The sequence below is a fragment of the Thermobia domestica genome, chromosome 17 (assembly GCF_964235325.1).
Source record: "Thermobia domestica chromosome 17, izTheDome1.hap1.1, whole genome shotgun sequence".
Taxonomy (NCBI): domain Eukaryota; kingdom Metazoa; phylum Arthropoda; class Insecta; order Zygentoma; family Lepismatidae; genus Thermobia; species Thermobia domestica.
Genome location: NC_137470.1, coordinates 79,250,868 through 79,273,427, shown reverse-complemented (window position 1 = coordinate 79,273,427; position 22,560 = coordinate 79,250,868). Strand labels below are relative to the sequence as shown.

The window sequence follows — 22,560 nt, the reverse complement described above, 5'->3', positions numbered from 1 at the left end:
GATTCCGTGTTCTTTCTTTCTCGTTTATGAAAGTTGATATATACAATCGATTAAGAGTGATCGCGTTAAAAGTAGGGATGACTAAAATTTTCCGAAACTCGGGTTCGGGAAAATTCTGAAATTTCACCGTCCGGAATTCGGAAAAGATCCAGAATTCAGAAAAAATCCGGAACTCGGAAATATTCCGGATTTTGGAAAAATTCCGATGTAGAAAAATTCCGATGTAGAAAAATTCCGGAATTCGGAAAAATTCAGATTTAGAAAATTCATCAATTCTGCAAAATTCGAAAATTTTCAGAAAAAAATCGAATTTTTTTAAACTCCGGATTTCTTCCGAATTCCGGAATTTTTCCGAAATCCTGTTTGTCCGAAATCGGAATTATTCTGAATCCGAAATTTTTCGAACATTTTCTGAAATCCGGAATTGCTCCGAATTTCAGAATTTTCCGATGTCCGGATTTTTCCGAATTCCGGATTTTTTATTTCACTTTCCGGATTCCGAAAAGTAAAAATTCTCTAGTTAAAAGCTAAGAACCAATAAGTATTACAACCTGAAGGTAATGATTCATAGTTCTTTCTATTTGTTAATTTACAATGGAAAAGAGAAAATAAAAGGAACATTATACGTGTTACATGTACCCAAACATGTAATCATATAGCAAAGTCGTGTAAAATTCCAATGTAAAATAGTGTATTTGCAAGCATATTACAATTCAAGACAAGAGGTGCAGTCATCTTGTAGGCCCAACAGTTGCACAGTACACGAAAGAGAACAAAGTATTCTCTTTGATGATGCCACATTAATTAGCAGACATCACATATTTACCATGGGTTTAGATTTACCGTATATCAAAATTTAATCATTCATATTGTTGTTTGAAAATAGAAAAAAAAAATGCTACATGACAACTTACAACAATGTAACTTTTGTTACGTAAGCATTGTTATAAAACTATAGAATGATTTATTTGTTAATATGTTTCTACACAACAATTTAATTCGTTTAAAAAAGTAAATATTAATTTGAAAAATAACTTCTGTCTCGTGGAACAAAAAGAACTGTGAATTTTTGATAATACATTTTGAGATAATTCACCTTTAGGTTACAGTGTAAAATATGAGTGCAAGTACTAAAATTTGAAGTCCATAGCATCTGCTAGAATTGTTTTGTAAAGTGACCTTCTTTATATTATCAATCTTAAAAGTTTCACAGATCAATAAAAATGGGTTGTAAGAAGTCAAAACTACTACCTCAAGAAGAAATGGAGTACCTCAAGAATGAAACATTATGTAAGTACAGACTATTTTCAGTTGTAGTTTTATGGCTTGTCACTTTATGCATGACTATTACGATTTCTGTTTTAACTACGAAAATTAACTTTTAGCAATTCATTAGTACAAAATTTCCTTATGTCAGGCTGTCAATATAAGTTAACACATTTTAAAAAGGCTCTATTAGCTCCTTTAAAATAACTCGTAAATATGCAGTTAGGACGTTCCTGCTTCCACAATAATTAGCATAGATTCTTGATGCGTACGTCATTGATTTATGAACGAATTAGGCTTTTGATTAACACCATATATAGGCCTGACAAATCCAAATTTCGGAAAGAAAATCAGAAATTTCGGGAAACAAGCGACCGTAGTGAGATTTAAGGTGCAGATACATAAAAAATGTTTTAGGCTATATATTTATAAAGATTAATTAACATAAAATTAGTCCAAACTTACAGCTTGAACTTTGTGACCTTCAGGCTGACCCATTCTTTCAGACAAGAACAAAGAAAGGAGTAGATTTTTCAGGCTTCTTTCTAACAAACGTTTACCTAACTTTTGTGAGTTGTGTCGGAAAATAGTGTGAATGTTTGGTAGTACTTTTCTATGTGAAAGTACATTTTCCACCATGAAAATTGTAAAGAATCGTTCCAGAAGCTTCCTTGGAGATTCTTCTCTTTTACATCTTCTGCGGGTTACATCTTTTACAACAAGAGGAATGGATGGAGATACCCCATTCCTTGTAAACGCTACTAGTCACCCTAACTAGTAACATTGAATAGGTATGTAATATTTCAAATATATTTTTTTATATTTTTATTCTGTAGTTTAATAATAATAATAATAATAATAATAATAATAATAATAATAATAATAATAATAATAATAATAATTATTATTATTATTATTATTATTATTATTATTATTATTATTATTATTATTATTATTATTATTATTATTATTATTATTATTAGCTGCGGCCCACCACCTTACTAGTAAAGATGGTTATGGCCCTCAGGCTCATTATAATTGGACACCACTGTTCTAAATGACGAAAATTGAACTTGAATCGTTGTGCACCCAACGCTGCATTTGAAGATGTAACGATAAACAGAATAATCCCGTCTGGTTTCACGCAGTATAGTCGCTAACGCTCTCGGTTTTGGTACGCGAGGTGTAGAGTCTTTTCTCGGTGGAGACGCTTAATCGAACACGTGTAACAAGTTCTTCAGACAGGGACGTATGCAGGGGGTGGGTCCCGGAGGTCCAGACTCCCCCTGAAATTTTGACTTTTAAGTAAATTTAGCCTAATTTTAGGAGCAATTTTAGCAATTTTAATATAAAATACCCTCATATTAAGTTTGGATTCCCAGAAATAAATTCCTGCGTACGCCATTGTCTTCAGGCGAGCCATCCTAGTTAAGGTTTTCCTGGGTTTTCTTCATTCGCACCAGGTGTAATACAAGTGCAAGGCCGCTTTCATCCCTATTCGTTTGTTCTTTCTAATTTCCTCACATAGTGTGCTCATCGAGGGATACTTGATGGGTTTAGGGGATATAAGCCGCTAATGTGGAAGAAAGTTGCTCAATTAATCTGTATATATCTTTTTTCATGTTGATCACTTTCAGCCGATTGGCCTTGTGCTGTACGAAACTTAGTGAATAAATAAATAAATAAATAAATAAATAAATAAATAAATAAATAAATAAATGCATGAATTCGGATTGTGTTGAGCTATGAACGTGCGTGAAGCTGGCCCATCGCAATTGAGCACATTACTTAAAAATAGTACCAAAAATAGTACTAGCACCACCCAACAAACGCGGAGACCCCAAACTAGTGCCAAATAATAGTGCTAAAAATGTGCTTCCAGAAAAGCATCAAAACAAAAAAATGTGCTCAATTATTTACCGCAAAAACAGGGTTGCCAAGTTGGCGGCCAGCGTGAACCTAGCTCCGCCCATCCAATGGAGGGCCCCCGAATTAGTGTCAAATAATAGAGCTAAAATCTGCTCCCAGAAAAGCATCGAAACAAAAAAGTGCTCAATTATTTACCGCAAAACCAGGGTTGCCAATTTGGGGGCCAGCGTGAAGCTAGCCCCGCCCACCCAAGGAAGGCCTCCAAACTAGTGCCAAATAATAGTGCTAAAAATGTGCTCCCAGAAAAACATCAAAACAAAAAATGTGCTCAATTATTTACCGCAAAAACAGGGTTGCCAAGTTGGGGGCCAGCGTGAAGTAGCCCGCCCACCCAACGAAGGGACCCCTATCTAGTGCCAGATAATAGTGCTAAAAATGTGCTCCCAGAAAAGCATCCAAACAAAAAATGTGCTCAATTCTTTACCGCAAGAACAGGGTTGGCAAGTTGGCGGCCAGTGTGAAGCTAGCCCCGTCCACCCAACGGAGGGACCGGAACCAAGTGCCAAATAATAGTGCTGAAAATGTGCCCCCAGAAAAGCATCAGAACAAAAAAGTGCTCAATTATTTACCGCAAAAACAGGGTTGCCAAGTTGGGGGCCAGCGTAAAGCTAGCCCCGCCCCCCCACCGCAGGCCCCCCAAACTAGTGCCAAATATTGGTTCTAAAAATGTGCTCCCAGAAAAGCATAAAAACAAAAAAAAATGTGCTTACGTACAAGAAGGGTCGCCAAATTGTGGGTCAGTGTGTGATAGCTTCACCTACCTAACAGAGAGATAAAATACTAATATTTAAATGTAATGCTTGAATTATGCTAATATCCGTATGTAGGGTCAGAGCCCATTTTATACTAGAACACTGCGCAAATGATGACATTTGGGGAAGTGAAAAGAAGGCGGCAATATTCTTTAGTTCTAGTACCGCTAAAGATTTCGACTATTGTAACAGAAAAGTCCGGAAAAACAGGTCAGAATAGCCGTCCTCGGGACTATGGACCCCCGATTGCTAACCAAGAACGCTAGTCACTTGCCTATTCTCCGAGCTGTTTGCGGTAGAAAGAACGCTAGCAACAATTTGTGTCTAGAGTGAATTCTTGTACAGGATGGGCCAAAAATCTTAAGTCAGTAAAGTAGATTTTAAAATTTTAAAATAGTGGGGTGAGACAGATACGCATTTTATATACAAATTATATTGTCATAGACTTTACCGTGTTTCTGGTGGCCATCTTGATATCCGCCATCTTGGATTCAACTTCAAAATTTCAAATGGGAAGGGGTATGTGAGACACATTATGTAGCTCTAGTATTTTCTCAGAAATTCAGATTGTGATTGTTTTTAGTATCTCCAGTGGCGTATTTACGATTTTGTTTCGAGGGGGCGCTGCTAACTTTGTTCCTGGAAATGTGAAAAATCTGCAAGATATTTAATTTACTTTGATATAGTAAATACAATTTGTGGGGAGGATTAAGCCCGGAAGCCCCCCTGAATACGCCACTGACTATTTCTAATTGCTTTTGAGACATTTATGAGAAAACCGTATCACTTGTCGTTACAATATGTGTTTCACATGCTGCCCATTCTGTTCAATCGTCAATATTAATCAGTGCTCCCTCTCTGTATGAACTCTGAATAACACTTCAATCTGGAAAGAGTATATGGTTTTACGGATTCGGCTCTCCAGGTATCAACATCCCATATCTTCACTGCGTAAACCGTCGAATTTACGTGACCTCAGAGATTAAAATTTAAAGGCGTCAAGATCAGGTGATCGTGGGGACCACTCAACAAGTCCCCTCCGTCCAATCCATTTCCACGGAAATTGTTGATCTAGATAAATTCTAAACGAGGCGGAGCCCCATTTTGTTGGAATAATGTGGGAAAATTACCATATTCGGATAACCGTGATGGAAGCACATCCTCTTGCAGTAATAGCAGATAGCCATCTGCATTAGAGTCCTATCAATGAAAAAGGACCCTTCGTGTTCCCCAAATTCCACACCATACCATTGCCTTTGGTGTTCCTACCATTTTGCTGGAATAAATCCAATGCGTATTGACTTAAGACGAATATTGATGGTTTTCCTTATTAACTTCGCCATTGACGTACAAAACAGGTTCTTAAGACAAAATTATCTGATGTGCGAAACCCGCTGTTTCTTGAATTTGTTGCGTGGCTCATTCTACAAATTGTACTTGACGATCAGTCTCATCTTCAGTAAGATGCTGAAATAATTGCAGTTTGTACGGGTGCAACATTACAATCTCTATGTATTCTGACTTGGTGAGGACAATCGTCAATTAGTGAACCTAAAACGAGAGAAAACGAAACAAACGTTAAATATCGTAAAAACCGTTAGAGTTAGTCAAGAAACAATTACAAATCCGAATTTCTGAGAAAATTCTGGTACTAGATGAAGGAAGATGAAGATGGAAATTCAGTGCTACACACATCCATTCCCATTTGAAATTTTGAAGTTAAATCCAAGATCGCGGATATAAGGATGACCGTTGGAAAATTTCAAAATTGGAGTTTGAAAATGTCACACTACATGTGTTCGTAGTGGCCAAAATTTTGAAAATGATACAAAAATTTTCTCGGTTGGACAAAAATGGACAGAAATCGGACAAAATTCTGAACTAGTTAAAATTCGAATTTGAAAATGTCGCACTACAGGTGATGGAAGTGACCAAATTTTGAAATGGCCTTCCCTCATTTATTTGAATAGTTCAATCCTTTTCCTTGGTTGGGCAAAAGTGGACAGAAATTGGACAAAAATCTGAGCTACAAAAAATCGAATTTGAAGATGTCACACTACAGGTAATCGAAGTGGCCAAATTTTGAAATTACCCTTCTCGGTTAATTTCAGTGGTATGATATTTTTTCTTGGTTGGACAAAACTAGACAAAATTCTGAGCTAGTTTAAATTCGAAATTGAAGATGTCGCGCTACAGCTGAACGAAGTGGCCAATTTATGAAATTGCCCTCCTTGGTTAATTTGAATGGTATTTTTTCTTTGTTACACAAAATTGGACAAAAATTGGACTAAATTCTGAACTAGTTAACCTCTTCGTTCCCCAGGAGACATAAACATGGTAGGAGATATTTTTGAGTCACTGAGTCCCAATGTCGCCTACAGGAGACATAGAACCCCGACACTCACAACACCGTCACCCGTTTCTTCCCATCACATGTATGCGAGCCAAAGCTATAGATGGGAGCAAATACAGTAATACATGCAATTATCATCAAAAATATGCTCAGGACCGAATAGATTAGAGGTTAATATTGGAATTTGAAGATGTCCTACAACAGGAATCGAAAAGGCCAAATTTTGAAATGGTCCCTCATCGCTTATTTGAATGGTTCAAAATGTTTACTTGGTTTGGACAAAACTGGTCAAAAATTGGACGAAATTCTGAGCTAGTTAAAATTCAGATTTGAAGATGTCGCACTACAACCAAATGGTCCCGACATTGGTTCCTGGACGGTTCCTGGAATCGTAAACCACAGTGCATTTTTCTAATATGAACCTGTTTCAAAGAGGTAACCTAAAACTGAAAAAAAAGTTTTATTTTTTTCTTGATATGTGTTATAGCAAAAATATTCTTAAAAAAAAAAAAAACTGAGAAATCGTAATTTCGTTTCCAAAATGAAACAAAAGATTCAAAGTTACTTAACCTGAATGCAATCATTACATTTTTCGAATCTTTTTTTTTTTTTTTAAGATTTAACAATATCCTGGAAAAGTTTCAATCGTGTGTCCGTTTTCTACTCGAATCGAAATATGGTTTGGTTTCTGAAATAAACCGACAGATTTGTTTAAACCTTAAACCGAACCTAAACCGGTTAACCTGTAGAATGGGAATTATCATAATGAAAAATTTCTTAGGGTATATAAGATTATATTTTATTAAATTGTTAAGTTCTCCAGGAAAGAATATAAATTTCATTACTGCCAATGCCAATTTACGATAAATTATTACAGAGCAACCAATGCAAACCGTCTAGAACACTTGCAAATCACTCACGAAGTATCTTTGAGGTTCAAGTTTCTTCTTCCAATAAACTGAAATGTTGTAAGTACAGTAGAAAAAATAACTCAGAGGCGAGTGAAACACTAAGATAAGGGGAGGGTGAGCCGCTGTGAAGGGATTACTGAACGAAAAAGCGTTTTTTTTTTTTTTCAACAATGAAGCTGAGAAGTGCGATAAGTAAATGTTAAGACGTTTTCAGGAATACTCATTTAAGGAATTTCTTAATACACGATGTACTACATGCGGTAGCAAAGATGACTCACTTAACGTCTTACAGATATCACCATTAACTAGTTCTTATAAACAAATTATCACTGTAGCATGTATGCATTATGTTAAACGTGGTAAGCGTGAAATGAAGTGATAACAAAATAAAAAAAAAAAAACTTAAAAAATAATAATTATGCGCTGCCAATATATTCCTCCAAACTAATTTCAGAGAAACAAAAGATATTTGCATCAACAAGATTTCCCAGCCACCAATGAAAAAACATTCGGGTTCAAAATGTACATACTTATATAAACTCACTATATTTCTAGTAGAAAAATTAATATCTAATTTGGAAGGGAATTTAGCATTACTATTTGGTATTAGATGGATCGTCTCCAACTTGGTAACACTGTTTCTGCGGTAAATAATTGAGCACATTTTCTGCTTTGATGCTTTTCTGGGAGCACATTTTTAGCACTATTATTTTAGTCAGGTTCACTATGTAATTTCGCCGGAAATTGTTGGAGAGTATGAAAAGTGTACATTTTCTGAAAGCTTATAGTATAACCAACAAGAAAAACAATGTTTCCATTTTCTACGACTCCTTCGTGGGCGCCATCTTGGATTTTACAAAATGGCTGACGTAGAAACATTTTTGTTAATATCTGAGCTTCTAAACAACATAAAAATATAATTTTGACAGATAAATATGCATTTTCCGGACTAGGGAATCCAATGGTATCGAAATAAATTATCTAGATTAAGCGACAAACTATGTTGATTTATTTCAAATGGCTTTTTATACAAATTTCCTGACACCAACATCATAGGGTTTAATATTTTTAATTTTATAGCAACTACATAGTCTTTACAATTCATCGTCGTCATTGTAATCATCAGTTTCATGCTGTGTTTGTGTGTCCTCATCATTTGTACACTCACTGCCGCACTGGCAAAGATCGGTGCATGATAACGTAGGCTTATTTGCTCTGCAAGGACACCTTGCAGAAGAACAGTCTTTTTTGCATTGACAATTAATCATCTCAATTATTGCCTTTGGAGCTGGAAGAATATCTGTCATGGTTGGTTTCAGCTGGCCATCCAAATCTTTGTGATAGCCATTCTTCGTGGGATCCAGCTGATGATCTTGCATAGCGATGTTAGCCTGTCCCCACACCCTGACTTGGATGTGGACTCTGAGGACATGCTGTTTGAGAGGTCCTAGTGTGGGAGGTAGCTTGTCACTTTCTGCCATATGCTTGCAAAATAGATGCTATCGCAGTTCGATGATATTGTCGATATAGATGTCTTTGGGGCAATAAGTTACACAGACGAAGCTAGCAAGACTTGACAACATGGTATCGAACACTTCTGCTTCTGTTGAAAGCATATGCAGTGAACTGATCATATCTGGGTTTGCTTTTATGAAAGCTGCAGCCAGATTGCTTTACCTTTACGAGAGAACCGTCCAGTGTTGTCGGCTTTAGTAAATGCATGGAAAGCTGGCAAAGCCTTTGCTCTTTCTGGCCCTAGGGCTCTCGTTATTTTCTCTATGTTGATTACTCCAGAGACCATTGAAATCGACGTATTCTTCAGCATGAGGTCATAGTTAGCTATAACTAACACCAGGGCATCAGTATCTGGGGAAAAGAAAACTATCTTTGCATCCGGCGAGTTTCGTTGTGTTGCCAGGACAGCTTGGTAGATCAATAGTGTGTCTGCTTCTTCATGATTGTTTTCGTCGAAAACTAAATCTTTGTTGCTCCTGGTGCGCCCTGAAGATGAAGTAATGATGAGTTTTTGTGAGGAACTATTGTACTCTAGAATCTTAGCAGCAAGATAGTTTGTCAGGTCTGCCTTTGTCTTGTCATGTGAAAGAAACCTGTTCATTGGGATGTGTTTAATGTTTGTGTCATCTCTGATCTGATACTGAATTGGTGCTTTTCCTTGCCTTCTTCTATCCTAGTAGCACCTTTGAGAGAATCTTCTCTGTATGTATCAAACACAAGGATGATTTCATCATAATTTCCCACGAGAGACATAAGCCTGCTATTGAAGGAAGCACCGAGATCTTTGACCGTCGCCATCGTTGTTGGTTTTTTGGCCATCTTCTGAAGAAGAACCATCCCATCTACCAGGACGATCCTACAACTTGGAGCATCTGATGTTGTGTCCATCCAATCCTCTGGGTGCACATCTTCCTTTAATGTTTCTGCTGTTGCCAAATTGTTGAGGAGACTGATCAGTTTCGACTTATCAAGGCATGGCAAGATTATACCATCTGGAGCAAAAAGAGCTCTTGGTGTCACAGTGAATTCATAGTTCCCAATTCCCTCTTTCTGATTAATGTCTCTGGTGGACCTTGCCAAGACCATCATTCTGCCATATAAGTTCCTGGTCTCCACAGTCTTGTCTCGGAGTTGTACTTTGGTTTTCTTATTTTCCGACATAAACATCTTGTTGTTCTCCTTCTTTACTGGTGCTCATAGACTAACATCCCCATTGATTCGCTCCGACACGTATTCTTCGTACAGCTTTTGGCAATTCTCATCTGCATTCACGATCATTTTTACATACTCATCAGGGATGAAGGTATGGGTGATAATATTGTACAACTTGTCACCTACAGCAGCAAATGGGTTTCCGTGTTTCAAAATTGCTTCCTTTATCTTGTCTATAACATGATGCTTCTTGACTGTACTTGGCCCAAGTTCATGATGCTCTCTGGTTTTATCACTGTCTACATCAAACTGACTCGTAAACTCATTGAAAACACGGGAGAGTTCAGGTGTAACCATGAAGAATCTCTGTCGAGCATTGGCATTGTTCGAGATGCCGACAATTCCAGAATGAATTTTCATGAGCTTGTTCAGATGCTCGCATGCATGGTCCTCCCCGATGGATACAAAGGGGACATCATTTTTCGTCACTGAAATGTTACCTGCTTTCAGTTCTGCCCATGTTTGAGGGTGATTGCTTCTAAGGTCATGCATGTCCGTGATGTATCTTGGTTAGAGTCGTTTGTATTTGATCCGGTCAAATGGAAAGAAGAGCTTGCTGAGCTGCTCTCAGCTTGAAGATGAAGCTCAAGATCTGCATTCCAAGTTGCAGCGACAAACATAAGAATTGTTTCCACTCGCTGTATGTAGTTGACTTGAACATTGCATTTTTGGATCTCTGTTTCACCCATCTATGGAACTGTGTGCTTAAATTACTAGTGAAGATGGCCTCAAGTAGTGTGTTGTTTGCTTGTTTCATGGACTCACTTTTTGTGTTCTTGTTCCTCTCAGAACATGCAGCTTCAACTCTCTCTGTTGCCATCAAACACACCTGCTTTAGCTTCGGATTATCAATGAAGAATTCATCCAGCAACATTTCATACAGAGCATATGTACACGTATGGGCACGAATAGCACGCTTGTAATGGGTACATTTCAAGATTTGCCTTGTTGTTGCAGACCCATACACATCAGCTTCTATCCACGCATCATCAATACCTGAGCTCTCTATAGAGGTGCCGAGAGCACCTAGGGCAACCATAACAGCATGTAGCTCTCCCAGTCGCGGGACAACTGTGCGTTTCAGGTCTGGCATCTAGCAGTTGGACCACCTTCTCATACAGAGCCATGTCAAATGAAATGACAGTAGGATGATCTTCACCAACAGTCAACTTCCTCAGTTCACTCGCTTGCATGATCACAGTAAGCAGCGTTGACCACTCGTGTGCCAGCTCTGGTAGCAGTGGTAGGGCTCCGACGTGGGTAAGTTGCTTGCTTTCGAACAACATTGAGTTGTATCCTGCCCACCTGGAAATAATGCTGGATGCTTTCTTTTGCTTCAATCTGGACATAGCAGTAGCAACAATCCATCCAAATTGTGATTGTTGGTAGGAACCTGATATATTCTGGCTTATGACAAAGTGTTCTGTTCTCGGGGTGTGCCGTGCTTTTGGCTTGTCACAGTGCATTATAGGTACATGGTATGGAATGACAGATAAAGTGTGGGCACCAGTTATCTTCAAGGGTGGTGCAACAGGCTCTCCAAGAACATCTGCTTTCTGATATACAGCAGTTATAGTTCCATGTGTTGTTCCTTTCCCATCAGGAGTGTCCTCAGCAAAATCTGTGTTATCGACTTCAAAGAACACAAAGGCACCCTTCTTTAAGAATGGTGGTACATACACACCTAACTGTCGCGTGTTTTCTACAACAGCATTGGCCAAAGCATTTTCCAAAAGTAGGGTACGGCCATAAGGAACACAGTACCCATGTGAACTGAGAAGATTCATCAACTTCTTATCGCGGGTGTTCTGATAAACTGATAATATAATATAATTTAAAATCTACAAAACGCTTATTAAAATAAACAAGATTGATTGAACGGTCGTTTTTAGTTTGCGTGATACAACTAAGAATTACATGTTTTAGATCGGATTTACAAATGTTAATCTCCACACGGGCCCTAGCCTGGAAAATGTATGTTTATCTGTCAAAATTATATTTTTATGTTGTTTAGAAGCTCAGATATTAACAAAAATTGTTTTTACGTCAGCCATTTTGTAAAATCCAAGATGGCGTCCACGTAGGACTCGTAGGAAATGGAAACATTGTTTTTCTTATTGCTTATACTATAAGCTTTCAAGAAATGCACACTTTTCAGACTCTCCACGAAGTTCCCGCGAAGTTATATATCATGACACAGTGAACTTGACTATTTGGCACTAGTTTGGGGACCCACCGTTGGGTGGGCGGGGCTAGCTTCACGCTGGCCCCAAAATTGGCAACCGTGTTTTTGCGTTAAATAATTGAGCACATTTTTTTTGTTTTGTTGCTTTACTGGGATCGCAATTTTAGCACTATTATTTGGCACTAGTTTGGGGGCCCTGCGTTGGGTGGACGGGGCTACTTTACGCTGGCCCCCAAATTGGCTACCGTGTCTTTGCGGTAAATAATTGAGCACATATTTTGCTTTGATGCTTTTCTAGGAGCACAGTTTTAGCACTATTATTTGGCACTAGTTTGGGGGCCCTGCGTAGGGTGGGCGGGGCTAGATTCACGCTGGCCCCAAATTGACAACTCTGTTTTTGCGGTAAATAATTGAGCACATTTTTTGTTTTGATGCTTTTCTCGGAACACGTTTTTAGCACTATAATTTGGCACTAGTTTGGGGGCCCTCCGTTGGGTGGGTGGGGCTAGCTTCACGCTGGCCCCAACTTGGCAACCCTGTTTGTGCGGTAAATAATTGAATAAAGTTTTTGCAAATTTTATCTACACAACAAAATTATCTGAATTGTGTTTCTAGAAGAGATAGATGTCAGTAATGGAAAAAAGTAGGTAAAATTCTTGTTAAACGGTACCTTCCATTTTGATTGCAGGTAATGGCTTGTGCAAAAATGAATCAACTGAAATACAAAATTAATTTGTCGAAGAATGCAATTTTAGAACAATGTGTACAAACGTTTGTTTTGCTCAAAAGTTGCCTGCACAATATTGGTTCATTACAGTACTTTTACACCCAAATGTTTCAGACAAACCATACCTATTGTAAGTAAAAGTCGGATTCTCATTTGAGATTTTACCATTCATTCCCGCTTCACCCACTTATGGAGGGAGATCGGAAAGTTAATTTTCTAACAATTAGATTTCCTCTTTAGGATTAGGTCACTTATATTTTAATAATCATTTTCTCCGTTGGATTGTTCTCGAGGCGTGGAAAGATAAATACCCTCTGTGATTTCCTATACGAGTTTTATCCTGTTCATTTATCTCCCACTAGTGGAACTGGACGTTTTATCTGATACAAGCACAATGTCTTTGAGGCCATTTTGAAAACGGTGATCCATATAAACAATCTTTTGCCACAACGCTGTTTAGTATATGAAGGTATGTCGAATGGGGTATCACTTGACTCATATTTTTGTTTAAAATTTCTAAATTGGGCCTGGGCCCCCATGAAATGCGGCCTTGGAGGGTACAGCGATAACATAATTTGATTTGCCCCATGGCTTTCCTATTTAAGTTTTTGTTTGGTTCATTTATGTTCAACCGTTTTCATATTAGTGGTACTGGACGTTTATCTGATACAGGTGACATATCTTGGCGGCCATTTTGAATACGGTGACTGATGTGAAAAATCTTTTTTCAAATCGCTTTTTAATTTTTAAATATGTATCGAACGAGGTTCCACTCGCCCCATTTTTCCATTTAAAATTTTAAAGTTGGGTCCCGAACGTCCTTGAAGAGCGGCCCTTGGGGGTACTGCAACATCACTATTCGATTTGCCCCATGGTATTTCCTTTTTGAGTGTTTGGTCAGTTCATTTATGTTCAACCGTTTTCGAGATATTTCCCTGGAAAGGTTACAATGGGATACCCAGTATAATTTAGCAGAACAATAATAAGCAAGCATTTTTCTAACGCATAGGGATGGGCCCGAGCCGAGCTAAAACTCGACTCGACTCGAATTCAAGTCGAGTTTCGAGTCAGTCAAAGGTAATAATCTCGAGTCGAGTTCCGACCCAATTCACTGTTTTTGACTTCGACTTTCGAGTCGAGTCGAGTTTGATAAACTGATCGCTCGTTCAGCTCGTTTTAACTCGTTTTGAAATCATTGTCTGATTATATTGGAAAGCGAAAGCCATAGTATTGCTCACGAGAGGGGACACTGCTCGCATCTCGTCTCGTCTCAATACCCTAACAGCACAAGATGTGCTAGGCATGTGCCATTTAGGTTTCCCAGCTACTTTTTATGTACCCGACACTTGGCATATATGATATTCATGTGCTAAGTATGTACTTCAGCTACCTACAGTTTTAGGTACTTGTTACACCTAATTGCTATTTGCAACTATGAACCACAAATATAGCATTTACATACGTGGCTCAGTTTCGCACTCTAGCAGTCATTTGTTTTTATGTCATCACTTGGGATATATATCTGTCATGTTCTAGGCACTTTCTTTAAGTACATACTGTTGTAGATACCCTAACAGCACAAGATGTGCTAGGCTGGGTATAAGCCATTTAGGTGTTCTAAATTGATCTCATATATTTGCTGCATTTGTTGCTTCATTTTCTAAGCTATTGTATACTAGAAGCAACAAACGCATCAACTTTGTTGGATGGCAACTGTCGCTGATCATTTGAAAGTAAATATGGAAGAACCATGAAATAAAGTAAATAGACGCTCGTCATTTTGTTATAAAAATACATGGCGAGCAGATTTTATCTGATCCCAAACGGTTATCGTCGAACATACGTGGTTAAAGGAGCATTCTGATTAGCCAAATTCAAAAGACCTCAATAATTTATCCCTCTACAAGCGACGTATTCTTCATTGCCTTCGCAGCCAAGTCGGAAGAGCACGCGGAAGGCACGTTTCCCAGGTACATGTCAGGCATATTACTAGGGGCGGACATAAACTGTGACTATCACTAGCCATCCATGTGATTTCTCTCTGAGAGGTACATAAGGCACATACTGGGCACATTCCCATGTACCTGAGGGAACATGATAGACATATACCTGGTATGTAATTGTGCTGTTGGGGTAACGAGATCACAAGAGATTTTTATAACGATCTTAGTTCTGCTTGGCTCAATTGAGCCGATGACTCGTGCCGGCTTGCTTCGGGTGAATCTTCGGCTCGAGCCGGCTTGGTTGGAATGAGCCATCTGCTCGGTTCGGCTCAAATGGGTCGAGGACTATAACGGGCTTGATTGGGTGACATGTTGGCTCAGTTCACTTCTCGGTTCGGCTCTATAGTTAATGAGTTGTGAGCCAAGCTGCTCGAGCCATTGTCAATTCCAAACCCAGGCCGAGCAGTTTTGAACATATTTGGGTAGTGTCCTATAAATTTTATCAATGTTGGGATCGGGCACGAATACTCAACCTAGACCTTCAACTCAAATTCAAAAGCACGTGAACAATGTCTTTCACTCCTAGACTTCACGACTACCGAGTTGGCAATCAAGTATTCAAATACAAGCCGCCTATTTTTTATGCTTATACACAGTGTTGTTATAATTGACAATAATAATAAGTTGTTGTAGTAGTAGTAGTATAATTGATATATTGTCAATGTAGGACACTTGAAGAAAGCACTTGAAACTACACACAGGATTTGGCTCGACGTGACTTGAAATTCGACTTGAATTCGGGTCGAGTTGGATGAAATTTTTTGAATGAGCTCAAAGATGTCTGTTTCGAGTCGAGTCGAGTTTCAAAGAAAGCTCGCTTGTGCCCATCTCTACGGGTAACGCAGTGTTAGTCAGTGTTACTAGCTGTCAAGTAAGATTTTGCTCTTGGATCTACATTAAGCGATTCAGAATGTGCAATAATAATAATAATAATAATAATAATAATAATAATAATAATAATAATAATAATAATAATAGTCGTATGGTTGTAAAATATCTCCAAAATATTTTCCTAATACAAAAAAGAAACTGTTGAAATTCCGATAGTGAAAAAGAGCAAACTTTAATCAGATTTATGTTAATATGTGTGTTTGAAATATCAATAACTAGTGTGGAAAAGACTGTAGAATATATATATATATATATATATATATATATATATATATATATATATATATATATATGTGTGTGTGTGTGTGTGTGTGTGTGTGTGTGTGTGTGTGTACGTGTGCGTTTGTCTGTGATCTGTGATCAGTAAATCTCTAAGAAAACAGAAACTTCATTGTTCAAATAAACTCGAAAAATTGCATTCAATTTATCGTGAAGTAGACGTCATTTCATGTGGTAAATTTGCCAGTTTTTCTTTGCCAGATTTTGTACTCAGAAAAAAAAAGAATAATTGGAAAGACTAGTATATGATATTGAATTAAGATATTTCAGTTTAACGTGAAACGATCATGCCCTTTAAGTTAAGGGAGATGGATGATTAAGGCAAGTGAATGATAATGGAAAAATCTGTGGAATAAGAATAAGGGGAGAAACAGTAGTACCCCGAGAAAACCCATGGACATATTGTTGTCCACCAGAAACTTACTTGAACTCCCTCGTGGGTAAGCGGTTAGCGTACGCGACTTTGACGTAGGAGACCCGGGTTTTATTCCCGGCGGGAGCTCATGTGGTTCGGATTCCACGTTAATCAGTAGGCCCACGTCTCATGTAGCCTCGTTGCTGAAATGGACGCTAAACTATAATCAACTCAACTCAACCCAACTCAGAAACTTACTTGGCCGGGGATCGAACCATGCACCCCACAGACCAGAGGTAAGCGCTCTACCGCTAAGTAACAGTGCCTTCATGATATTGAATTTAAGTGCGGTGACTCAATAGCGTCAGTGTGGTATTGTTGAGCAGTGTGAGGCATTAGACTGATTAACCTGAGTTCGGGCTCCACTGAAAAGCAAGAATATTTTAAACTGTCTCCGATGCCATGTGTTCGCGTCAATGCCAAGTGTAGTAAGAACTTAACGTGTAAAACAAGCTACATATAGACCAGAGAACATTACAGCTAAGCTAAAGCAGAAAGAGGAAGGGGATGATGTGGAGACACAAGCCTAAGTTTACTGACCGTGTCTCTTAGTCACAAAGTTGGGGAGACCTTTGTCTATCACATGAATTTCTTGAGAGAGACAAATGGAGGAGCAAGATAATTATGAGGGTAGCTGTATTTTGTAGGATAGTTTCATATTGCTCGACCTAAATTTGAGTACAACATGTGTGAGATAGGCTATAGGCCAGAGCCAGAAGGAGTGGAAGTCTGATGAAGACAGTTATTGTGTTGAAACTGTTACGTGATAGTGTTTTTTACATATTATCACATAGCCTTGCTCAGTGTGTTACTGTGTATTAGTACAAAATGGAAACAAGGCCTAATAGAATAGTTAAAAGAAATTACAATTATTTATTTACTTTCTCCTTGAGTTAATCAGTTGGCAACATGTGTTTGTTAACACCTGTGGCCATTAGAACTCTAGTTTCAGAAGGATATGTTGGTTGGAACATTGTGGGGAGTCATTGCAGTATTGAAAAGCTCAAGAAATTTAAAATATTTAGTAAGGTTTCAAGTCAAAAATTACTTTCTATTAATTTGTCGAGTTGAGTATGAGTCGGAATGATTTGAACTGATCAACGTATAAGGTTACAAGTAAGAAAAAGTATTTTATACATCTATAATCAGAAAATTGCTAGAACTAAAAATTTTCCGAGTTCATGAAACACAGGATTTCCTTCCATTCTAGAATTTCTGTGCCTATATATGCCTCGCTCATTCGAAGGTTAAGTATAACCTTGAGATGTGAATAAAGAGCCTTCACTGCGATTTGATGCACAAACGTGAACACTGTGGATCCAGATTCGAAAATTCCTGCAAACACAAGGTAGCCCGTTAGCGTTCACACTACATAAACAATAGGAGAAAAGATGGGGATACAATGCTGTGCATTATTCTTCTTAACGTACACGGAGTCAATACTAATCCAGTAAAAACTATTATGCTGATTTAGCTCCTGGCCTAAAAAGAAAATATTTTAAAACATTGCAGTAATTACTTCCACTATAACTTAACCCATTTCGTGTTCCTCTATTGTGGGCTCCCTGACATTGCCCGCGCTTCTATTGCCTAAAAACGTTTATTTCTCCTTTATATAGTTCAGTAATGTTTTTCCGTCTTAATTCTCCTATTAAGAGATTCGAGAATCACGTTTTTAAATTTGCGACGGGATGAGATACATTTATTCTAGTCTCCTTTTCTGAGATGGACAATTCATTGCAGGGATGCACGCGAGACGAGACGAGACGAGAAATGAAAAAGTCTCGTCTCGTCTCGCAGCCTCAAATGTTGGTCTCGTCTCGCGTCTCGTCTCGTCTCGCAAATGTGAAGTCTCGTCTCGCGGCTCGCATAAAATTTTGAGTCTCGTCTCGCGCGAGACTTTCTTGCATGGTCTCGCAGTCTCGCATATATTCTGGATCAAAATTTTGCAATGTGTTATTCTATTGCTCTTAATGAATGATGATGTGATATTCTGTCCGAAGGCAGGTATTTGACCTAAAAGTCCCTTGGCAAGGTGAATTCATGGTGGTTTGCCATTGCTTTCCATGGGATGAATGTTCGTAACATCTTAAGGAGATGGAACCTAGAGTTCAACATGGTATCCGAAGTTGTGTCCCCTCCGCTCCAAACTAAAAGAAAGGTTGAGCTGGAATTTGATTGCTGGACCATTAATTTTCGTCAAATTAATAGCATAATTTACAGCAAAACCAGCATAAATTGTTGCTGGATCCAACATTGTTTTCCAGCTTAGGGGTCTCCAGCAATATTTTCCAGTATGCCATGCGGGCACATTTTTGCCCCGAAAAAAAGTCGCCAATGTAATTAGGATATAAAGAATATAACGTTTCAGTATATGTTTTTCTGAACTCATTGAACCAAACCCGGATCCTTTTACTATATCTATATGTAAATTTCTTCGTCTTTATTTAGCGGGATTTCAACCTTGTCTCTGCCTGCTTCTAGTCCGAGGAATGCTATAACGTCACAATATCCAAAATTGACACGAATTGTTCCCTTAGAATAGGTTTGAAATGTCTTTTCAGAAAGTTTAAACTCTAGCATTAAATTTGTGGAAGCAGTAGAGAAAATATAAAAATACGTTACTTGTGTAGGAGAACAGTTCTGCCATCTATTGTCCCCTATCTCCCTTTACACCAACCACCAAGGAGTAACATTACTTGTGTCAACGGACTTGTGGATAACGCAATATGTTAACAATTGCGAGAAACAAAATATCCAGCAAACTATACTTGATCCAAAAAAAAAAAAGCTTTCTGGATCAATTTTCCAGATCATACAGTTGAACTAAATGGAGTGTTGCCAGAATATCAAAACCTGAAAAGTTTTGGTTAACCCAACAGCACTGGTGTCAAGCCACACAGACACAGACACATGTCTTTTGATCCTGAGCTAAGTAAAATGCTGACCTTACAAGAACGCGGTTTCGTGTAACTTCCTACTTCAACACCTCAGTTGTAGACCGCATTTTATCACTTGCTGAGAGGCATTCTATCCGGAGAAAAGGAAATGTTGGGTCTGACAGACTAGGCGCCAGTGTTCGTGTTACTCAAATGGGAGGTTATTAATTTTTTTTTTTAAAGTACGTGTACTTGAGCCGTTAGTGGTGAAGAATAATAGTGACATTTGTATTTTTACGGTTTACTGCTCAGGCCTATAATGCTTTTGTTTGGTCAAGTTATACGTTCTATTTTATTATCATGTTGTTTACCTTTACTTACTACAATGGTTAGGAGAATGTAAACAAATTGGAATGCTTCTAACAGAAACCTTAGACAATGATAGTGATAATGACTTTTCGGATTTCGATTAATCTGACTCGGGACATAAGAATTTTTTTTTAAGAATAAGCAAGAAAAACTATACTTTAGTTGTTCTAAAAACTGCCTTTTCTTACTTATTAATTTTTATCCTCGACTTATCCAATTAAATTACAACTTTTCTATGATGAATATATTTTAAAATTTCGTTGTTGTAAACTGGAAAGTAATCGGGGTTCGGTTCGAAATGCATAATTGATTTTCATTAGACATATTTAAACTTGATTTATTACCTTGCGTCAATGTCCAGATATAAAAAGACACTAAAATGAACATTTGTACTTCATTTTACAATTTTGCTCTTAAACATAAGAGAACAAGGAATTAATAATAAAAATGTTAGGCAATCATTTTTGACAAACACGCAAAGTCTACCCTGTAATGGTAACTGACATTCCTGATGATACCCAAAAATTTATACATATCAGACTTTTGGCTGACTCGTGGCTGAAACGGTTTCTTTGTTTTCGCAGTACAAGTCCAGCTTTACAGAACAACCTCTCCGCAGGGACTGAAGTTGCAGTTACACTAAACAACACTAAACACAGTTACCTAAACTAAACCAAAAAAATGCTTATTCCATGTAAAAATATCGAGTTATTTCTGCTAGCCGGGCCGGGGACAAACTTTGACGAGAGGGGATTTCCCCGCCATCCCCCAACATTAATCGCTAGTAGTAATGTTAAAAAGACAGAAACAACAGAAATATCACATTTCGCAGTAATAGGGAGTCTTATTCGCTTTTCAGACCAAAAACAACAGTTCATGTATTCGTGCGCGCCTGCGTGTATGTTTGTGTCGCAAAATAAAGTCCTAAATCGATGCTGTAATAAATTTCCAATTTACAAAGCTTTTCTTTTTTAGAAACTGAGCAAGGCTTTAATTCTGAAAATCAATCTTGAATAATAATAAATCTCATAAAATGACTATTGTCCCAATCACTTTTTTGTTCCTGGAGGCATTAACGCTCAACTTAGAAAACTCAATAAATGTAAAATCACTAAATATACAATTAAATGTAATTCATAAATGTTGCGAGACTGCGAGACTCGCGTCTCGTCTCGCATGGTTTAGTCTCGTCTCGCATAAAATTTTCAGTCTCGTCCCGTGTCTCGTCTCACGAGACTTCTCGCGTCTCGCGTGCATCCCTAATTCATTGAGTATCGTAAGCCGTACTACTAACCTCATGTCTTAGATCTCAAACATTGTTTCAGTCTCACTTCATTCATAGTATAAACACTACACCTTGACAAAGTGATTGTAGCTATCTAAACATAAATATTTTAATGGGCATAAGAGAGGTCGATAGGGTTAACAAACTGTTACAAAATGTGGAAAAAGATGAAAGTGAGAACGAATTCTTTAAAAGAACGCAGGAAACTGTTAAGAAGAGGCTATTCGCAAAAATCAGCCAAGCTGAAGATTTCGTGGAAGCTTTGTCTGAAGAAGAGAAATTGAGGAAAAATGGAGAAAGTCCAAAGATCTTAGCACTAGAAGATGCTACTCCTGTGACAGACCCAAAAACAGAAAATTAAATGTAGACTGTACTTTCTGTCTGGCTCCGATATATAGAGAACACACCGTTTTTATTTGCAAAGAGTGCAGTGTTGTTAGAGGAATAGAGACCGAAATTAACGACGACGAAGTGAAAAATTGAAGATAAGAGAACTGCCGAAAATAATTCAATGTAGTGCTGTATAAGAGGTGAAGTTTCAAAATAACAAGACTGACAAAAATATTTCAAGGCAGTACAGGCTGTGAAACTTTCGAATAACAGAACTGTAAAATAATGATGTTTAGAATAGATTGTGTAATTGTAACATAACAAAACTGCCTAAAAGAACTCAATGTGAAATACGCTGTAAAGTTTTGTTTTATTATTATGTTTATATAGGATTTTCCTTACTAATTTATATTACATTTCTAATTTTAGCTGAACCAAAGAGTAACTTACAAAATTATTACTATCATGAAAAAAGTATTGTATTTCCTTACAAGAACAAAAGAATATTCAACGTAAGGTACCTAGAAACTCTCTGTGTGCATCATAATTTTTAAAAGGTCCTTATCAAGCTTTATCTTTGGGCAATTTCTCATAAGCATGAAAAAATATTAACATTTGACAAATATATATTTCTTTTTGTGAGTGTATAGCTTTTTAAGGTTACTCTTTCTATCCGGTAAGTTTAAGACCTGGAGACTGAAACGCCATATTGTTGTTACGGTGTATTTTCTTAATTCCTAAGTACTAGACTTCTTTCCCAAGGTTTTTGTGTAATAAATTACTTCTTACTAAACCTATATATTATTTGGGACATTAGAAGGTTTAGTGTTACGTTTGTTTATCATAAGTATTAATTTCTAACAGATTTGACAGAATTAGAATATGAGTGCTTAAATCAATGGAATTAATTTGCTGTAGTTTCGCTCTTTAAAATATTAGAAAGAACTAGCATTCTTCTTTTCCTGTCATTTTCTTTATTTTCCAATAAGTGTTTTACACTACATAACTGCGTGTCCCCTATTTTTCCAGGCTAAACCAAGAAAACATTAGTTAAACGCATAATAAGAATCTTGGGTGTATTATCTGTACAGAATTATTCAAAACGCGTTTCTTTTGCTTTAATATTAAAACTCAACACTCTTGCTGTTTGTCGAAACACTTCCAAGTGTCTTGGCAGGAATAATGGTGAAATGCTTCGTCTACCCGCGCTGAAAGTCTAAAACAGTTAGAAATTATGAAAATAGAAGCTAAACTAAGCA

General features: G+C 37.6%; 1 protein-coding gene across 1 annotated transcript in view; it reads left to right on the top strand.

Annotated features, from left to right (window-relative positions):
* The first annotated feature begins 1,067 nt into the window (after window positions 1–1,067).
* LOC145674557 (frequenin-2-like) overlaps window positions 1,068–22,560 on the top strand; it is a 142,852-nt gene continuing 121,359 nt past the window's right edge. Inside the window, exon 1 of the mRNA XM_081744731.1 lies at window positions 1,068–1,290. Within this exon, the coding sequence (XP_081600857.1) occupies window positions 1,224–1,290 (67 nt within the window). The 5' untranslated portion in view covers window positions 1,068–1,223. The remainder of the gene's footprint in view (window positions 1,291–22,560) is intronic.